Here is a 20,973-nt window from a genome sequence, read left to right as displayed (position 1 = left end):
ATACAACAAGCCAGGGTGTCCACAAGCTAGGTTGTATTTTGCTTTGATTTCTATACTGCTTCTTCACATCCCCCCAGATTACCTTTTTGTAGGCGAGTTCTGTGTTCTCTATATTGGAACACGTGACCCATCCTTTGAATTTCTCTTTTGCTTCTTTCTGGAGATTTTGCATGAGACTTTCTAGGTACATCTGATAGTTCCCCCCTTCCTCATCCATTTGTTTCCCGAGCTCCTCCAGGGTGGGAGAATGGACTTCTGCGTCGACATAGGAGTTTCGGGACTGGGTGATCATCTCGTGTGGGACCTGGGCCACAGAAGGCAGGGAAAACACACAGGGAAAACCTCCTGCTGAGAACTTTTCCTTAAGGTAATGTGTCTCTAGGTTGATAGACCATTCAGCATCCGACTGCAATGAGCCTATGATTTGTAAAATGGATACCTATTTCTGTCTTCACTTATTATGCAAGATTAGAAATCAAAGTAGTATAATGAAAGAGCATATGGCTCAGAATAGCCCTGCTCATACAGAACCATATTAGACTGATGAACTGTATGTCAATACACCTATGTTACCCCTGTAGCCTCCAGAAATGTCACCTTGTGCTTTTGGGGAAGGGAGATATGAGCATTATCTTTCCTATATGTGTAGTGTAAGTAGCCCCAGGAATGACTGCATTTCCCTATGTATTTTTACCAGAGACAAACAGAAATAAAATCTAACAGCTCTTCTTTTTGAGGTGGATAAGTTTTAATTGAGGTGCTAAAAGCATCATAATAAAATGAAATATTAATCCAGCAGATTTTTATTTTAATTACACTAAAATTTCCCAATCAAGTAATTTGGGTTGAAGATTGACACAGAGTAATATCCCTGCATTTTTAATAGTTGCATCTTTGAATGCTAGAACAGTCATAAAGAAATGAGACAAATAAACTTTAGATGGAGCAAGTTTACAAATAATTGAGGCACCATCAATCACTGCACTAATATAAGACAGAAAATGTAAGCATAAACATAAATACTTCAAAGGATGCTGCATTATGTGGCCATGAATAATGCTGTTTGAGTATCTCACTTACCTCAAAAAGTTTGTTGCATTCCATTATCATGTGAGCAAGTCCCTGAGTAGCTGCCAGGTTTTCACTGAGGTCCTTCTGATCTGGCTTCCCTGTTGCATATTTTTTCTGTATTACTCTGTAATTGAATTCAGTATCTTGGGTAAAAAGAGCTCAGAACACCAGAGAGAAAATTCTGCCTTCAGTTTTTAATTTATCACAAACATTTCTCTGACTTTTGGGCCTTCTCTAAAGGAAAAATGTTTACCTAAAGTATTGTTGAGCCAAAGGTAAAAGAAGGAAATGTAATGTATATCCTGCATTACGTATTTTAAAATAAGGTCAATCTTTGACTTCAACCAGAGCAAAATTGGGCCCTTTTCCTTCACGGAAGCCAACTCACTAGAGCCCCACAGAAATTTTCCATGGAAAGGGGCATTGTATATTCACAACAGCCAGAAACACCCTGACGGGCTTGCAAAAATGCATTCTGTGCTTGTGGAAGAGTGCTTCTGGCTCTGTAGCACGGGTGTTCCCCACTCGCTGAAGCCATGCCCTATATAATGTGCTGAAAGGCAGATGCTTTGGAAAATTGTACCCTACATGCACTTAGAAAAGCTGAAAGCATCTTTTCTATTTGTATGGTTGATAGGAAACATACCTCGGCGAGCTTTCTTTCTTCACTATATTGAGATGGAAGAGGGAAGGGGCCAGACAAACAGCTATGTTCATAGGAGTCATCTGATTCTCCTCCACAGAGGTGACATCGCTCAGGAAGCACAGCAGAGTCTGCAAAACTTCCCGGTTCTCATCTGACATCAGCATGATGGCTGCCTGCACCGCCTGCAGCCGCTGCTCCTTGGGGACATCTACAGAAAAGAAGGGACATTCAGAGGGGTCAGTTGTAAGATCAGACAAGGAGCAACGAATGAGACAGAGTAAGCACAAGTATTCACACTCTGGCAATGGCTTTCTGAAGAAGCAGATGACAGGAGGAAGGAGCAAAAACCAGCTGGCTGTTGGAGGGCCATGGTATTTGCTCCTTTATCAAGCACAGGTTTCCTAGCCAGTATATGACATTTCCCTGCTCATTTGAAAGACTGTTCCCCTAGGAAGAGACAGAACTTCATTTCAAGTTTATGGTGGGAAAGTAGTACTCAGTACTCCAATCTTTAAACGGTACTTTTCAGGTTTCTTTTGACTCTGGGGAAGACAATTCCAAAGTCTTAAGGAAGCTTTGGGAAAATGCTTACACTTGTGTCCTGAACCGTAAAAAGAGTTTAATGAAAGCAATAATAGGTACACTTAAATAGCATCTCAGACAGATTAATTTCTAAAGCTACCATAAGTTTTCTCAGTTTGGACTTAGAACCCTCCTCTGGGTACGATATACACTCTACGTAGCTGAATAGAAGAACAAAAGTAGATTTACAGTACAGGGAACAGCCAGCTTTTAAGCTATGCCTGCTAGCCTCGTATAAGCACTTTATTTTAAAAGCTTTCAGACATGAATGACAAACTGAATACAGCCCAATGATTCCAATTTTCTAGAAGAGGCAAGGCCAGGTCTTTCTGAGAAGTCAGAGGAGCCTTTGCTAAATCCCGGCAGTGTCTTTTCTCCCCACACAGCTTCCTGGTACTCCCTCACCTGTACAGTTGCACTGGTGGATCTGATACATAGAGAAGGTGGCCAGGAAGCCTTTCAAGTCATAGGTAAACATTAGACAACTGAGAGTTTTAAGGAAATTGAGAAAGTTTCATCAACGCTATGCCACACAGACTACTACACTAATAATCCCATCCCAATGCCCTACATTAAAGCAAAAGAAGCCATTCTGGATATATGATAAAGGTCCTGAGTATATTAAAAAGGTATTCCACAAGTCCCAAAACATCAGAAATCCCTTGCCAATACACTGAGAGGAAAAATCCATCCTAACTTCACATTAATAGTTTATGAAACAGGATGAAAGGGAAGAAAAACTCCCAGCTACAGATTTATTTAATTGCAGACATTATGAAATACAAATGGTATCCCAGCAATTTGCAACATTTTTCTTTCTGTGATAGTTTTGTCTGTACTGTCTAAAACAGAAAAATATATTTGCTGTTGTCAAATAGGAAAAAAAAATCCACTCCTACTCATTCTTAAACCAAACGATGGTTTCCAGGGCCCATCTTTTCCTGATCCCACCTTGGTTTAATCAAACCAATTCTTAAGTCTTTCTGAAATACTCTAAAGAAGTGGTACAGTTCAAGAAAATCTTTCCTAGCGCTTCCCCCCCCTTCCCCCAATCAGTGTAAAGAAGAGTTCTTCAGACTTTCCAGTACAGAGCTATGCCTTGTTACTGAGTTGTGCTCCTTTTTACAGCATTTTTTGTTGGCTGATAGCAATGTTTCGCTGTTCATCCTTTTGGCTATTGTGAATCCTAATGCCAGGCACCAGACTAGGAGGTATGGATTCTTTCTGGCTACACATCTAATAATGCTGATGACATTGAGTTCTGCCATGTCTCTCTTCTTTTGGCAAGCGGGTAATTTCCTTGCAGCCCCTCCTATGGCAAGGTAGGACATAACCAATTTTCATCAAGCAAGAGTATAAAGGTGATTTGTTTCCAAGGACATGTAGAACAATAATCTTCTCCTTGGCTGCTTTACTGATGGAAACAATTGTGATTGCCATTTTATTAGCACCTAGAATTTCTATTGTTTTTCTGAAAAAGCTTGGTGACGTGTGCCTAAGCAGACAAGACCTGAAACTTAGGACCAGGAAAGAAGAGGGGGAAATGATGGTCCAGGGCTAGGCATAAACTGTTTCAGTTCACTTGTTTCCCAAGACATCAAGTATGAACAAATCCACTAAATTTATTTGTGAGGCTGTTGCTTGTGCAGTATCACAGCATTTCTCCTCCAGCTACAGACACTGCAATATTAAACACATTAGTGACTATGTGCCACAGAGATTTTTACAGTAAAGAGAGGCATGGCAGTAACTTAGATTCTTTAGCATTGGGATTATACAGTGTTTAAAAACAGCTTTCTGTGGCTTTGGCAGCAGAAATGTCTGCAACTAAAAAGACTAGACACACTTCTCTTTAGTGATTCCAATTATTTGGCTTAGGTTGGCTGAGTACACTTTTCTGTATCTGCCAGAGCACCAGCTGACTGGCCTTCATAATGGACATTGTCAGGAAAAATCTAATTTCTCTGGCTTTTCAGCGTTTTCCTCATTGTTTATTGCTCTCTCTGTCTGTAGAAGATGCACACAGTCATTTCCTGATTTAGAGGGATTTTCACCATTCTGATAAATCTGAGTCTCAGATTTTGTTGAAGATTCCTTATGCTGAAATGAAAAGAAGAAATCCTCTGTTCTTCGTCTGCAAGATTTTACATAGAAGCTGAGGAAGTATATGAAAACACCTTGTTGCTTGCATGTACACTTTATTGACTGTAATGAGAAGGCAAATAATCAAGTCACAGCTAGGAAAGGGACCGCACAGGCTCACACTCTCATTGTCAAGTACCACTTCTCGATGCCTAGAAGACTCATTTGTACTGAGATATCTGCATGAAATGGGCCCACAGTTTAAAGAAGTCTGACAAAAACATGAGTCTCCACAGTTATATCCATGGTAGCCTGTCCTTCTGGCTTCCTTCTGATGGTGGGTCTGATGTTTTCAAAGTTTCTCAAGATTTGAATGGTGCCTTTCCACTGATATTGATAGTATTTTGACACTGAAATGTTTAGGTAGTTCTAAAAATCTCTCAGTGAAAGGCTTTGAAGGTAAAGAGTTTCTTGTATACATCTTGGAGGTAAGCAGAAAGACTCCAACCCAGGGTTAACATTTGAAAATTATTTACAATTTATTATTATACAATTTTCTAACTGTTTATAATAACAATATTGAAACTTACATTGGTAGATGTGTAGAAAAGTCTCTCCCAGCTTACTTGTGAGAAGAGGTTCTGGCAAGTCCCTGAAAAATTGTTTTACCATGTCTGCCACATCATATGCCGACTGGTCTTCATAGTTGACATTTTCTGGGGAGTTCTCATTCATCTGACGTAGGGCCTGGATTCTGGATTTCACTCCAGATTTTCGAAACAAACCCACCTGAAAATGCACCATGTTGAATTAATTGATTAAAAAAATAAAATATGTAAGGAATACATACATAAATCTATTACAGGGGACTTTGATCATGACCAAACTTTGGATTGCTTGTTTTACTCTAGGCAAGAACAAGAGAAATGTGCAAATGTGATAGTCATGACTTGCCTGCAGTCTTGTTGCAGGCAAGCACATGCTCTCACAGCAGAACTGCATGTGATAATAATGCTGCTGCTCTATATTCCATGCCAGAAGGAGAGTTCAGAGTGCATGGAGTTACCCTGTTGCCTGAAAAATTTAAGTAAGATGCTCAGCTGATATAAATCAGCAGTGGCTTGCTAAGCTTGGGTGACTGTCTGTTGATTCCAGCTGAGAAGGTGGTTTCTCATGTTTATTTGCGTATACCATTTGAAGACTAAGAAGAAAATATTATACTCAGTAAGTAATTAATACTGTGGCAAAATATTAGTACATAGTAGCAGAGTTGTAAAATCAAGACCTATTTTTCCCCTTCCTCTCTGCTTCCAATAGTTACCCCACATTCCACTGAAAACCCCAGTTCAAAAGCAGGGGCTGCAGAGGGATTACTTGTGCAGTGTCACTAAGATACGTTTTTATCCTGTTTCGTCTCTGTTCTAAAGGAAGTGATAATTGTTCAAATGATGCCTGTGAGTGCCTTCACAGGCAGGGGTGCCATTCTACTGTCCTTCTCAAGGGTAGAATTCCTCCAGGAGGAATTCCTGAGGCTCAACACATTATTTATTCCCAAGTGAGCTTACAGCATTTCATTTAGGAAGTGTTAGCACTGTTTTCCTTTAGTTTTGCGGAAGAAAATGTGAAATATCAAGAAAGACATATGAAAAAGCCACATTTCAAGTTTGGAGTTATAGACTTCTATACTTTGATGCCCACTCTCTTGCTGGTGGTCTGTTCAGCTTTCCATGTGGTATACTACAAAAAAAAAAAATATATATATATAAAGGCAAAGAAATAATGCCTTTTGGCCTTCCTCCGCTCACTTCTGCCTGCCCAGAGTTCATGTAAGTGCCTCTTCTCCTCAGAACACTTCCTATGCTCAGGAGCATGGTATTTAAGACTTCTGTTAAGTTGCACATTAATAACACTAATTACATACCATGCAGTTCTTTGAGGGGATGCATTTACTTATATGGAGATGAACTGCTACACCAGACTGGCTGTGAGTGGCTCTTCTGCTATGCCTTCTTATTGATGAATTTAGTTTTGCTCATGAGCTATATTTATGTGTAGAGAGTAGAGAACTGGAGTGTGCCCTGTGTACATCCTGGTGCAGTGTATTTCTGTTCTCAGGTGAGGCTCTACTCTTAGTTCTGACAAGAGAACAGAAGAAAGAGCATCTAGCACATCTAGCTCTTTTCATTTAGCTTTCCCTTTCCATTTTTCTTCTTCCTTTTAAATCCCTTATCCTCTTAGAAATGTGTGCTGAAGATGTAGTTTTGGCATGTGGTAGATACATGTGAGAGCAGAGTCTAAGTTCTCTCCTTTTGATGGAAATTGTCTTTGCTGGTATGAAGAACCTTTAAAAACTCTCAGCTAAGTCTGATTTGAGAGGTCAGACATCAAATCTCACCTGTGCAAGCTCCTGCTGCACATCATTCTGCTGCTCTCAACCTCTGTTTTTGTTTCATGGTATTTATCCAAACTCATATTTCCTCTTTTCTTGGAAAAAGAATCATAATTAATTGAGAGAGTTTGACTTGATAGAAAAAGATATTTTAGGTTCTGTTCTGCAATATTACAGACTCATTCTGTAAATTAAATGGGACTATAAATCCAGTGATTTATCAGAGGTTGGTCTAACCCAACCTGTTTATCATCCCCATGCTGTGGATAATCTGCCCTGCAAGCAGTCATAAGATGCACAACAGAAATAAAGATGCAGTCGACAAAGGCAAAGTAGTTTCTATTTCTCAAGTTGAAACTGAATAATATACCCTACAAATAATGGTGAGAGTCCTCATAGCATCTTAAATATTTCAGTGCCAGAAGTCAGACCTTACGATAATTCAGAGCAACCTCAACTTTACCAAGCGTGTGCAGTAGAAGCTCTGATGCTGGCTGAGGACTCTGGACTGCCTTCTGCAGTACACAGAAAAGGTACATAAACAAGATGCTGGGGAAGACTGGAGGCTGCTCAGACCTCTGGCCAGGGATTTGGAGACTTTGAATTAAATGGGAACAAAGAGAGTGACTGTAAAACAGAGAAGCTGAATGGCCTAGAGGGTTTTGGCCTAGATATGGTTTTGGTGGAAAGATACTTTAAATTATCCCAATATGTACTTCTGTGCTTTCATTTTCTATTCAATATTTTTCCAATTCCACTCTGAATGGACATTCAAGCTGAGTTGAAATGGCCCTTCATGTTGCTCTGATGCTTCCCAGCAACTACACCCAGCAACAAACTCCCTCTTGGAGCACATATTTGCCTGAAACAACCCATGGGCATTCCTTTTGGCCACCTCAAATATCTCAAGAGATTTTTTCTTCTTCTTTGGTTTTACCCTACCTTTTATTGTCTCCCCCATTTATTCCTCCTTTCTTTTCTATTTCGTCCTATTGCTCTGCTTCTTAGCTGACAAGCCCATTCCTATCCTGACACCTCATGTTCCTCATACTTGAGTGTCTCGTCCTCCAATCTCATAATTGGATCCAGGTTTGCTGCATCACTTTTCCTCCTATACTCAGTTTCCCTGCTTAGTACACAAACCCAGATTAGCACAGCGATAGCCAGGTGTATTAGCTACTGAGCATATTGCTTCTATTTGTCTCTATGCATTTCTATTAGTACATTTCTAAGAGCCTTCTCTTCCTATTCCTCAACTCCTGCACTAAATATGGTAGGCAGAACTCATCTCTCCTCACTTTTGACACCTGGGAGTTAGATGTCAAAGTCTGACCACTACAGGATCTCTTTATAGTTAACAGAGAGAAAAGATAGGAAGTGCCCTTGTCTGTACAAGGGAAACAGCTGGAATTCACAGGTAGACATTTAATTTTTAGACTTCCATTTTGGGGAAGATGACTGTCACTCAACAAAACAACCTGAACAGCAACCAGAATGGCAATCAGAAAACAGAAAGATTCACAACTGACTACTTCCACTCCTTTTGTGTGCTCAGAGCCAGGAAGGCAGCGAAGTCTGCAGAGAGAAATGCTGGTTGCTCCTTTTGAAATTACAACTGTCTAAAAGCAGTTAAGGAGCAGGCCATATGACATGGGGTCAATAATAGTAAAAGTCTGAACTCAATCAGTCAGGGGGTTTCTCCCAGTCCTGTGTTCATAAAGTTATATTTCCTCATCCTTGGGGGAAGAACAGCAAAAATATGATCGCTATGTCCCTGGTCTGTAGCTAAAGGGAATCAAAAAGTCTGAAATACTTTGAGCATGAGGGTCTCCCTGCTGGCTTGTTGCAGCTAAGAACACTATAAAAGGAAACGTACCATAACAGCTTTGGCATTGAACCCTTGCTGACCTAAGTCTATCTGGATATATCTGACTTTGTCAACAGAATACTTTGAATATTTTGCTGAGTTTGCTCTCTATTCTTGGACTTTTCTTTCTTTGTTAAGTAAATAAGACCTTTTGTACCATATTTTGTGAAATGGTGAATGCAGTTAACTCTCAGTGGCAACAGTCAAGAATAAGCAGTGCAGATTTGGGTAGAAGCTGGGAGTCCTGAGCTCTGATTCAATAGACATGAAGATCTTGTGTCATTCTTTGAGGGAGACTATTATACATAAATCAGCAGGACAGTTACAACTACACAAATTCAACAGATTATCTGTATACAAACCTCAAAATGGGAAAACATTAGTATTGGCACCAGAGGAGATCTAGACCTAATATTACATATAACATCTTCAAATAATTCTGATAGAACTTACAAGAAGTTCACTGCTGCTTGCTTAGGGTGGCTTTACAGAAAAATTCCTGAAGTTCCTAAGTCCCTGAAGTTCTTACCTGGTCTAGACAGTTGCTCCGTAAGTAGCGTAGCGCTTGCTGTATGCTCTGGGGAAGAGGTTGTCCTGTTCTTTGGACATGAACTATCAGAGGCACACCAAAAACGTTTTTGTCCTTATAGTCAGGGACTTTCATCCTCTTCATGAACTTTGGCACAGACCTGAAAAGTAACATGAATAGGCTGCATGAAAACATCACAGTATTTACAGAGTCTCTCTGAGTAACACTGCTGGCAGAAATTGGTAACTGGGGCCACCTCCTGTTTTATAAAGATGGTGAAATAATGTTTGATGCATGATGCATGAATGTTTTTCAATCTGTATAACTGACGGATTTCTTGACAACTTTTATAAGAAGATAGCCTCTGGCTCTAAAATATAGTATCATAATATGTTCTAACAAAAAGCTTCTGCTACACAGTTGTCATTCAGCTGAAGCCAACATGGTTTAAAGCATCCATTAGGGACTCAAAGAAATGGCACAGCAAAGCATAGTGGAGGAGGTATCTCACAGAAAAGGAAGTTCATTCTTCTAACATGCTGAATATTTTTTTATATTACCAGTTACATGATTTAGCGTTTCTATTGACTAACAATTTACAGGAATAAATGATGGTGGGTAATCCTGATGTGCCGGATTCATCCCTGGTGTTATATGCTTTATTTTAGCTGAGTAATTTAAGTGAAGCTGGTGAGCTTGATTTCTTAAAAAAATGATGGTGAAAATGAGACCAAACTGGATTCCCTCAGTGGGAGTCATGACTGCAGTGGAATTTTTTTTTTTTTTTAAAAAAAGGATGACTATGACTTGAATGTGACAAAGATTTTTCTTATCTGTGTGAGAAGGAGATGAAACTTGGATTAAATGGTCTGCTGAAGGAGTACAGCACATAACTTCACAGCTGTTTAGAGTCCCACTCATAAATCCTTAGAGACTGATTATACAAACCGAAGAAATACTTATCGGGAGGGAAAACCTCTGTACCAACAGCAGGATCTAGAATTTGCTGAATTCTAGTTGCCTTATTTTGAGTTGGATAAGGTGAGATTCCTTTCAGTACAGACATTGTCAGCTAGCTGCAGGGAGCTACAACAAAGGGTAACAGTGATCTGACAGTTCATCTTAATGAACTTTAGCTCTCTAACAGACATGTAGACAGAGCTAGCAGTCCAAACTGTCTCTATACTCACTGTGGAGTGAGGCATTTCTGGAGGGTGACCTAAATGCTCAGCCTTGGATGGAATGAGCAGCCTTTGGGGTTCCCTGTCTTTTTTCCATTGACCACAAACAGTTGACCCGACTTGCTCAGCGTAGACATATAACTTCTTGGAGTGGCTGATGTCAGTGAGGTGAATCTCACATTTATACCCGTGTATCTATTTTTCCATTTCTAAAGATGAACTCGTCTTACCTAGTTCATAGCTGAGTTTAGTGGGATTCTGCTGAAGTGCCTTGAACACAGAAGTCACAATGTAAATGTCAAGTCAAATTATTTTTGGACTCAGTGTCTCTATGTATTATAGAAAGCTTCTGTTATTTTTTTGATTATTTCTCAAATACTTATACTCTCTTATCTATGCCCATTTCCATTCCAGTATACTTGAGCCTGTGGCCCATCAGGTTTCTTACACTATCAAACATGCAGATTTCTGTAGCCAGTTGTTATAGAAGGAGCCACGTTGCCAGCATTCATGTCAATCTGCCCTTCACTCCACTCTCTAAGTGACCAGGTAGCTGTTCCGGCCGCTAGAGCTGGAAGCCCCCTCTAACACAAATCCAGGACAAAGCTAAAGCTTACATCTTTTGAACAGTTGTGGAAAGTCCCATAACTGTTCTAAACCTTTTAAAGCACAGACAAACCAATATTAAATGTATGGAGTATCATCATCACCAGTTTCTTTTTGAATCACAAAAGGAATTGTACAGAAGACTTACTGTAAACATTTTCTACTTTTAATCACTCCCTCCTACTCGTGTTATTTTTCTGGAACTGTAGTGTTGTTTGAAAGGCTGGGGTTGTCTCCCTATTAGAGCATAGCAATAAAGTCAGACTTCCAGGATCTATTTCTGACTCTGCCACTGAGTCACTAGGCAGCAATGGATTAAAGGCGACAGTTTCACATTCTGCATTTGAAGCCAATTGTTCCTCCTAACTGCATTTACAGAATTTACTATCAGAATAACACAATTAGGAGGAACTGTTTTCTTCTAAAAATCTCTCTCTTCCAGCTATCGGTGGTACTCACCAGGTCCAGCCATGTTTGTTTGACATGGAGTACTTTTCCATGATGGCAGTAAGACGAAGCAGAGAGAATTTTTGCAGTAGATTCAACTGTGCTGCTGACTGGTTGCTGATGTGAAGTGATGCGATGGAGTGGCTCAGGCAATGAGAGATTTGGAAACTATGCCATCGCAACCGCCTTTAGCAAAAGAAAACAATAGAAAAAATCATACAACTGCTTTAACTGGGCAGAAAAAGATAGCATACTGTGAGATAGGGATGGGCAATATACAAGACATACATAAGCATACACACACACACACTGTGTCTTGTGGTGTGTTAACTGAAAGAAAATGTAGCTTGGGGGCAAATAAAACAATCTACTTAATCTGTTTGCTTTTGGAAATGCCCAAGCTTTGATTTTTTTTAATATTAGATTCACAAGTGGGTGTGGGTGTCATCCACGTACTCAGGGAAGCAGTGCTGCCCACTATGCCCTTTAGCCCACACATTTCCAACAGGATGTGGAAGATCCAGATTAAAATGTTCTCTCCCTGACTCAGAACTGCTATTTGATGCCCAGTATCTCACCTCCCAGGGGACTTGCCGGACCACCAAAGTATTTAGAGACGAGGTTCTCCAAATATCTCTGTTATTAAACACTGAAGAATTTTTTGGAGAAGGGATTGAACCCCATGTCTCCTTGGCAAGAGCTGTAACCACCAAGATATTGAGCCGTTCACATCTTCTCTTTACTCTAGTGCACTTTCGTTTTATACTGGATATTTTGGAAAAAAACTCATTTCAGTTTCTTGTTTCGCTAAACATGAGTTCTGGCTCAAATCCTAAAAACTTTGGTACTGCTCATTTACTCAGTAGTTTCCTCAAGTTCACTTGCTTGTGATGGTGGTGAGCAAGCACTGGCAGCAGTAAACCATGGCTAGGCAGAATCCTCTGTAAGAATATTACAAGACTGATAGATCTGAGAATACCACCTATTTTCTCACTGCTTTTGCATATACAAAGCCACCCTATGCACACCAGTATGGATTCACAAAGGCCCTTACCCAGGACCATGATCCTTTGGCTCAACAGGAACTCGTCCCTCTGACTTAAAACAGGTCTGCAAACTATTAACAAAATCCTGCTTTTCACATATATTAAGAAGTTAATCATATACTGTCATTTCATCCTGTCATATAAGGGACTGAGGAAGACTAGGGAAATTCACTTTGAGCACAAAGGGACACATTTTTAAAGCACACCAGTGCATATAAAAAGTGCACAAGGCAACTGATGCATAAATACTGGGTTGCACAACTTAAGAAAAACTGAAAATGTATCGCACAACATATCCAGGCTCCTACTCTGTAATCAATGGATCAAGAGAGAAAAACGTGCCTTAGTTAGCTCTTTTGAACCAGTTCTCCATTGATTCCACATAAGAATTTCCAGAGCAGGATGCCCCGTTTCACGAAGTCCCACAGTTCCCTGGCAAGTCCCCACCCCCATATAGGATAAGCACAACTGTAATGGTGCACTGCACCCTCTGACTTTCATGCTGAGAGCCTCTCCTTCATTATATTGTATTTCACAGTCTATGGATTTGTGTACAAAATTTTGCTGCCTACCTGCTTGGCCTTGTGAGTGATGCCCCCACCCCAGAGTCTCTCCTGTCCCTAACAGTGGTGGCTTCAGGTTCATTCAGGGATGTTCCATCTCTGTCCATGTCGCTTGGTGTGGTCCGGCCATCAGAGACAGAGTTTCGTTCAAAATCAAGAGTGATCTGTGTGGGTGACTGGAAAGGCAATGATGGAGATTCCCTGACTGACACATCATCAACCGGCAGACCTGGCAATACATTCTTTGACCAGCCATCTACCACCTCCTGGAGTCCATTGACATGTTGCAAAATATCATCTAAATGAGGAAAAAAGACATCTTTCTCTAAGTCTAGGAGATCCCCAGTACTAGCATACAAGTGGGAACCTGGCACGTTGTCATAAATGCTAATTCTGCTCTCTTTAGGACAGCAAGCCATCAATCCAGACTCTTTTGGAGTAGAGCAATTCTGCTTTCCCAAAGAGATGCTGCCTGTCCTCCAGTTCACACTGTTGCTGTTGTCTGTAGGTGAGAGGCTTTCAATAGAAAGTGCTTTTGGGAAGGTCCCTGGTTTGTGATCCTTGGGAATATGCACAACCAAGTTCTCTTGGGAATGAAATTCGTTTTTGTGGTTTTGGTCCACGGCTGGCCGTAAGGCCGTTCCTGCCAGAACATCTAGGTCCTCCAGGTACATCCCTCCTCTCTTGTTCGCTTCATGGCATTTGCGTTCCTTCAGACATGGTGTGCTCACCCCACTGCTACTGTTTTCAGACTGACTGCTGTCACTGCTGGATTTGGCAGAAAATGAAAGTCCTCTTTTGACTGAACCTTGTCCTAAGTTTTGGAGATCACCATTGACTATCTGTACACAGTGCATGTCTTTCAAGGATTTTGGCTCATATTGGAGAACAGGTCCACTTATCTCTAAAGGACCCGTTCTTCCTGAGCCTTTTAGTTTTCCATGCACACCTTTTGCTTTCAGTGTCTCCATGCGTTTTAGAAAGGTTTTTGCTTTGGTTCGTGTTGGTTTCTCATTCTTCGGGTTGTCCCTGGGGGATAGGGCAGTGTTTATTGCAGTGGAGTCTTGCAGCAATGTGCTTTCTACATCCTGCTGGCCAGAGCAGTCACAGGTCTCCCTGGCAGCGCTGCTGATGCCAGATTGGCTCCTGTTGTCACTTCCTCCACTGCTCTCACTGTGAATAGATGAGACCTCAGGTTCACTCAGATCTGTAAGGACACTCTCACTGCTTGTGGTATTTTTCATTTTAATGTCCCCAGAAGATCCATGTCTGTCAGATTGGTGAAGCAAAGCATCAAAGTCGTCCACCCGAGACCATCGTCTGCTGGTTCTTTGGAAAGTCCATTTATTACTGATAGCACAGAGGTCTTCTTCATCTGAATCTTCACTCTGAAAAAAACAACAAATGGCACATGTTAAAAGCAGGTGCTTTTATTCATTATTTGAATTAAAGTGATTGTGCTGCTTCATGTGAGCAACAGGTGGTAAAATCTCCCTGAGCATAGTTTATGAAGGACTGTTCATCAGTTGTTTCATTTAATTGCAAAAAGTGCAGTAAGCATCTTAACAAGTTAGGAATAAAAGCCTACTCTGTTTTCTGGAGCCCATGAGTCCCATCAATGTCTCCTGGCTTCTGTGGGACAGGTTGCCTGTGTAGGACTGATGCCTATAGTGACTGTTCAGGAAAAAAAGATTTGAAAGGTCCAAGTAGAGGGATCCTGACTTGCAGGGATGATGTTAAGATACACATGGTAAAGACTAGGAAGTGTCTGGGTACCACAGCAATGCAAGCCATTTAAGAAAACAGGACAACAAATAGTTGGTGCTGCATTTTGTTTTGCAGCGAGAACCAAGTCAACTTGTATAAACTTCACAGAGTAGTACACCTAACCAAATTTACATAACTACAAGTCAATAAACATGATGCTTAAAATAACAGTTAAAAAAAAGTATATTTATAGCTATCGCTTACAGTGGGTCTAAGCACAGGCAAAGGAAGGCAGTGAAGGCAGCTGTGGAGGTGTAGGGAGGAGAAGCAGCCAAGATCAGTCCAGGATGAAGCAGCATCTACTACTGAGGTGAGCTTTTCTACAGTGGCAACCACTATCATCATTTCCTTTGCCATCAGAGGCATCCCAGACTTGGTGACCTCCAGCCTGCCCCACTGTCTCTGTCTTCCCATGACCTCTCCAGAGCCAGAAGCAGCCCCACAGCACTTCCTGGTCTCATCCCTCAGCCTGGGGCACGAGGAGTTGTGCTCATGTTTAGGCAGCACCAGAAGCTACTCTGCAAGGCAGGCAACATGCACCTTGAAAAAAAATGATAAAAAAGCTCATTTTTCTCATCTGTTTGCTCAAACAAAAAAGATACATCTTCAGCATGAAGCATGCAGTCAGTATTGAACTCACTTTTGTCTAAGGATGCAAAGCCCACAGTGCTAATGAGTATCTTTCCTGACTTTGAACCAGGTTTATACTGCATTATCCTTCTCCATTTGTTTAAAGCAGAACAAACTAACTTCACCAACATGACATCCAAACAGCTCTTCACATTCTTGGAAGCAGTATGAAGGCAGTAAAATCTGACAGGCTGTCAGACTGAAATGAGGTGCTAAACCAGAAAGACTATTTTGGGACTGGAAAAATTCTCATTTGAGAAGTCTATTATTATCAGTATTTTTCTATGAAGTTTTGATGGTAAAGTTATCTCCCACCTCGCCACCACAGGCCTGCCTTATTGAAAAATGTAAAACAAATTTTACCAGAACCCCCAAAACCTTAAATAATGCAAACCCTCAAAAGATGGAGAACAGTAGTGGCCAGGTCTCACTAAAGCCATAAACTGTTGCTAGTTTATTACTTCAAGTTGGACAGATGTTTCAGATCATGTCCATACTATATAATAGCTACGAATTTTTGCATTTAGTCATTCCTGTTTTATCTGTTACTGAGGTGTGCAGTGCTTCTGCAGCTGATGTTAGTTTTCAGGAATGGATGAAGATCTTGGTTCTGCAGCTAGCTAGAGAGGAAAATTAAGCAGCTAGCGAAGCTGCAGGAAAGGGACTAGAAAAGGCAAATACTCCTTTGGCCATTTTGTCTGCAGGGAAGAAATGTTATACCAGACAGCTCTACCTTGGTTTCAGCTCCACAGTTCGCTGTTTGCATATACAGAGTGAAGGACTGCAGAGGCTCAGGCACTTAAAAATCCATCTATTGCGTTCTTAGTAGTGCCACAAAATGGATATTTTAAAAACCGCAAGGGTGTGTACTTTTAAATATTTAGTAGTGGTAATTATATCTACAAAGCATACTATGGCTGAAGCACTAATGGCACCAGCCAATAGGATGAAAATATATTTTTTTAATTTGTTGTACGTCCCAATGTGCCAAAGGGACCTTAAAGAAGATTCATGGCTGACACAAATCCCTGTAGCTGTCCTGACATTACTGCAAGAACTGACAGGATTTAGCCAGTATTTTCTACAAGCTGGAACTAATTAAACTAGATGAAGTGCTACAGATATTGTGAAAAACACCAAGAGTAGAGCATGGAGTAGAAGACAGAAATAGACATAAATTCAGTAGTGAATATACTTTAGATAATTTTTAAAGGAAAGTCAATATTAAGATTCTTTTTTAAAGAAAGTAGAGATGAACAGAAATGCGTATTTGTAGTAAACAGGTTTTGCCTCTAACCACAACAAAGATAGGATGATGTTCTGCCTGAAAGCCTGCCAGAAAATAGAGGGTTTTCAGTGTAGAAATTTGCACCTAAATAAAATGAAAGTTTAGTTTATTTATTTTTTAATTGGGGATGAAACATGCTTATTTTGCAGCAGCAAAATCAGAAAATGAGATATCTGGATACTGAAATGCTGCCACCATGACTCACTCCAAATTCAGCTCTAGTGCATGTCCTGTGACATAATGTGCTTTTCTTTTGATGGAATCAGTAGAAATCCTGGAAGCCACGAACATCCTGAATGACCCACTGTTCTTGTTAGATATCAGAGTGCCCTGACAAACGAGACTGTCAAAAAAAAATGCAGAGCACTTTGCTAGCTGACATGTCACCAGCCATAGGGACAGTGGACCTAGAGTAGGTCTGAAAGCAATGATTCATCTTGCACAGGCAGAGCAGGCATCTTGGAGCATTGACTGTAAACTCCTACTGACCTAGGGTGAAAGCAAGTGCATGGCTTTGGAGCATATTCAAAAGTCCATTTAATACCATTGTGTTTGGGAAGACGAGAAGGGGCAAGTTTCTTGAGGAGTGACTGATAACATTTGGCAAAGAGAAAGAGGTTTTGATTCACGGATTTGTCACAGTTGATTTAAAATAGTACAGCTTTTTGACTAAGGGTGGACTTGCCTGAGATACAGAGAGATGCTAACAAAAGGCAAAAAGCGGATTTATTTGTGGTGGAATTCTGCCACATTTTTCCATCTGGGGGCAGGAATTCTCATAAATTGACAGCTGCAGAAGGCATTTAATCCAAAGGCTAATCTCTGTCTGTCCAAATCACTTATGGACATATTTGCAACACATACACGAGGATTTCTGTATGCATCTCGATGAAGCCAAGGGGAAGAACGCAGCCCACAGCATGAACCTATGGGGATGGAGAGCGGGTGGTGGAGAACACTGGCTTTCACAGTAACCTTGTCTGACAGCTTGCTTGGCTGTATTTTGATGAATCACTCAAGCAGCTGTGCTAGTTCTGTGCAAAGCTCCAAAGCAAGCTGATTTTTCATTTCATTGTTCAGATCAACATAGAGACTATTAGGAAGTACAGTTTCTACAGCAAAAAAAAAAAAACAAAAAACTTTACTTGGTTCAGTGTTCAATTCCAGCCCCAATTTTCAACTTTTACACTTGTACTTACACTTCCTCCTGTCAGCAGTCTCTCCTCCCTCTTCTTCTCTCCCCTACACCCTCTTCTACTTTCATTTGCTCACTATCTACCATCTCAAATCTCCTTCATCCCCTCTTTCTCTTGATTTTTCTGTGTTCTGCTTTTCCCTGGCCTCCTGCAGTTAGGGACCCAACTAGCTTCTGTCTCCCCAAAATAGTACTAAGTAGAGCAATGTCACTTCCATAGCAAAGTAATATTCATCTGCAAGGAGAGCAGCTGAAAACGTCAGTCCATTCAGAACAGGGAGGAATGGCAGCAAAAATTAATAAGACACAACAATAACAAGAAAATCCTCCTATATTTAACCCAGCATAATCAGACACAAAGAAGCAAACAAGCAAGCATACAAACCTCACACCAAATCCAAAATATTGTTGAAGAGAAGGACAGGAACTAAACAGAACAGTCGGCATTCACGTATATGTTGCTTTTTGTAATTCTGTCTCTTGTGCAGCCCCAGTGTCTCTGCTCGAACACAATTACACAAACTCATGGACGCAAAACAGACACTGCTCCAAGCAGGTCAATGACACAATCGATTCAGTTAGTTTTTGCTGAAGGACCTCAGCCTCTTCTCATAGTGCCTGCCTGCCCAAATCATCAAGTTATTGTGTAGCCAGGGCATTTTACTGTTACTTCTCTCGGGTGTGAGGTAGGTGTTTAATATGGATACTGTTGGCACATATCAAAGACAAGAAAAACCTATCAGGCCAGAAGCAGTGAAGAGGTCCCTACGACTCCAGTGAATGAACAAAAATGCAAGCTAAAGAGGCTACATATATAAAGGAACAAATAGATATGAGCCGAAGGCAAAATATCTGGATGTTAAAATCATCCTTTGTTCAAGTTTCCTCAAACAGTGAACAGTATGAATAGATTGAATCTGCAGCAAAAATGCCACCAAAAGACACTAACAATGCAACTCTCAGAGATAGTTTTTGAAAAGCATTAGACACACACTATAAGGAAGGAAAAACAGACATCCAGATTTCTCAGTTGACAACTACCATTGTACATTATGGAAGGGGCTGGGGAAATGTGTTGCCAGAAAACCAAACATTCAATAGTTAACGCTGGATATATTACAAAACTCTCAAGATCAATAGGCAGTTTCTACATTCCTCATCAAAACCCTTTAAGCTCAAATAATTCCCATGTTACCCAGGAGCTTGTAAAGATGACAGAGTTTATTTTCATACTCTTAACTGGGAATAAGTCTGTACAAGAAATAAAGAAAAGCTATTGTTTTCATCCAAGCAGCTTCCATTTTTTCCAAGCAGGATTTTCCACTGTATGCTCACATGGCACTGGCAAACAACCCTAATGAAACTGCACTGCCTTTTCACCCACTAACTCAAACTGCACATATGTGAAGTTCTAAGTACTGTGTGTGTGCTTTTAACACAGGTAGTACTGTTCCTGCTGTATTAGTCACATTTTTTTTCCATTTTATTTAGAATTTTAGGATTCAACAATTCACATTATCATGTGTCCAGATTATGATGACACAGACGTTCAAAGTCAAATACACTTAACTTAAGACCATTACTGATTTCAAGACTAAATTGAAGAGGTCTTATCACAAAAGCTGAGGCAAAGCCAGCACTTTTCATGAAGTTTCCTTACCTTTTTTCTTTGGAAGTTCACATCGAGTTTCATCGAGGCGCACTTGTTCAGTGTGTTCAGTCGTCTACAGAGCAAAGCAAATTCAAAACATTAGTAACATCTGATTAAAGGGCATGACTTCTGTAAGTTCAAAAGCTTTTCTCTAGTCAGCCTGTAGGGTGCTAACTGCATATTATTCCAGCCTATAAGATCACCGTGTTAAAAAAGCATCTTAGCTTCACGTTATTTGATAGTCAGGTTTTATATATTGCTCAATTCATAGACATTTAGATTCCTAGCAAAAGGAAACAGGTATAAACAAACACTTCGAAAGATGGGGAATTGGCAGGAGGCAAAGGAGGTGAGCTGCCTTCTGCAGGTCTCTTACACAATCAGTCTAAAATGATTTAAAGTTAATAACAAAGCACTTGTGAAAGACAAAAGAAAAAGATGCAGTTGCTCACTTTAGGCAGTTAGTCACTCCTTTAAAAAGCTTGCATAAAGAACGTTTAGCAGTTAGTTAAATGTTTCTCCACAGCTAGTAGTTCCTTTCCCACCTCTTTAGATCCTGCAGACCGGTTAACACTCAAAATGTAACAAATCTAAAATGTTTAAATACATATTTTTAATTATTTTTGACCATATTTGTAATGATGTTATTATCAAGGACGCTGTAAGGCTTCTGCTCCTTAAATCCAGGACTATCCCATAACAACAGTAGGTTTAAATGACAAGTTAATGAAGATGGAAAGAGAATGTGTGCATGTGTGCGTGTGTGCCCAAGTGCAGAGGCAAGCAGAGGACAAGAAAACACACTCTTTCAACAGGGAACCTACCATGCTAATCATTATTGATTAGTTCTTATTTATACTTAAAGGTCCTGATTTATGTATCATAGAATCATAGAATCATAGAATCACTAGGTTGGAAAATACCTTTGAGGTCATTGAGTCCAACCGTGCCTGTCCACTACTAAATCATATCCCTAAGCACTTCATCTACCCGCCTTTTAAATACCTCTGGGGATTGTGACTCAATCACCTCCCTGGGCAGCCTGTGCCAGTGTCTGATGATCCTCTCACTGAAAAAAGTTTTTCCTAACATCCAATCTGAACCTCCCCTGGCACAGCCTGAGGCCATTCCCTCTTGTCCTATCGCCTATCACTTGGGCAAAGAGACCAACACCTACCTCATTACGACCTCCTTTCAGGCATTTGTAGACAGGGATAAGGTCTCCCCTCAGCCTCCTCTTCTCTAAGCTAAACAATCCCAGTTCCCTCAGTCGCTCCTCTTAAGACTTGTTCTCCAGCCCCTTCACCAGCTTCATTGCCCCTCTCTGGACATGCTCCAGCCCCTCAATGTGTTTCTTGTAGTGAAAGGCCCAAAACTGAACATAGTATTTGAGAAGCAGCATCACCAGTGCCAAGTACAGGGGTACAATCACT

General features: G+C 40.6%; 1 protein-coding gene across 8 annotated transcripts in view; it reads right to left on the bottom strand.

Moving 5' to 3' along the window:
• Positions 1 to 20,973, bottom strand: part of STARD13 (StAR related lipid transfer domain containing 13) — a 302,953-nt gene that overhangs the window by 9,625 nt on the left and 272,355 nt on the right. For all 8 annotated transcript variants that reach the window (XM_069882441.1, XM_069882494.1, XM_069882449.1 and 5 more), the window contains 8 exons: positions 19,550 to 19,613; positions 13,019 to 14,397; positions 11,413 to 11,586; positions 9,167 to 9,326; positions 4,972 to 5,170; positions 1,718 to 1,925; positions 1,081 to 1,195; positions 83 to 304 (listed from right to left, as the gene is read on the bottom strand). In XM_069882441.1, coding sequence (XP_069738542.1) covers positions 83 to 304; positions 1,081 to 1,195; positions 1,718 to 1,925; positions 4,972 to 5,170; positions 9,167 to 9,326; positions 11,413 to 11,586; positions 13,019 to 14,397; positions 19,550 to 19,613 — 2,521 coding nt within the window. The remainder of the gene's footprint in view (positions 1 to 82; positions 305 to 1,080; positions 1,196 to 1,717; positions 1,926 to 4,971; positions 5,171 to 9,166; positions 9,327 to 11,412; positions 11,587 to 13,018; positions 14,398 to 19,549; positions 19,614 to 20,973) is intronic.

The sequence above is a fragment of the Phaenicophaeus curvirostris genome, chromosome 1 (assembly GCF_032191515.1).
Source record: "Phaenicophaeus curvirostris isolate KB17595 chromosome 1, BPBGC_Pcur_1.0, whole genome shotgun sequence".
NCBI classification, from domain to species: domain Eukaryota; kingdom Metazoa; phylum Chordata; class Aves; order Cuculiformes; family Cuculidae; genus Phaenicophaeus; species Phaenicophaeus curvirostris.
The sequence above is the reverse complement of the archived record's forward strand: the minus strand, read 5'-3'. Positions and strand labels throughout refer to the sequence as shown.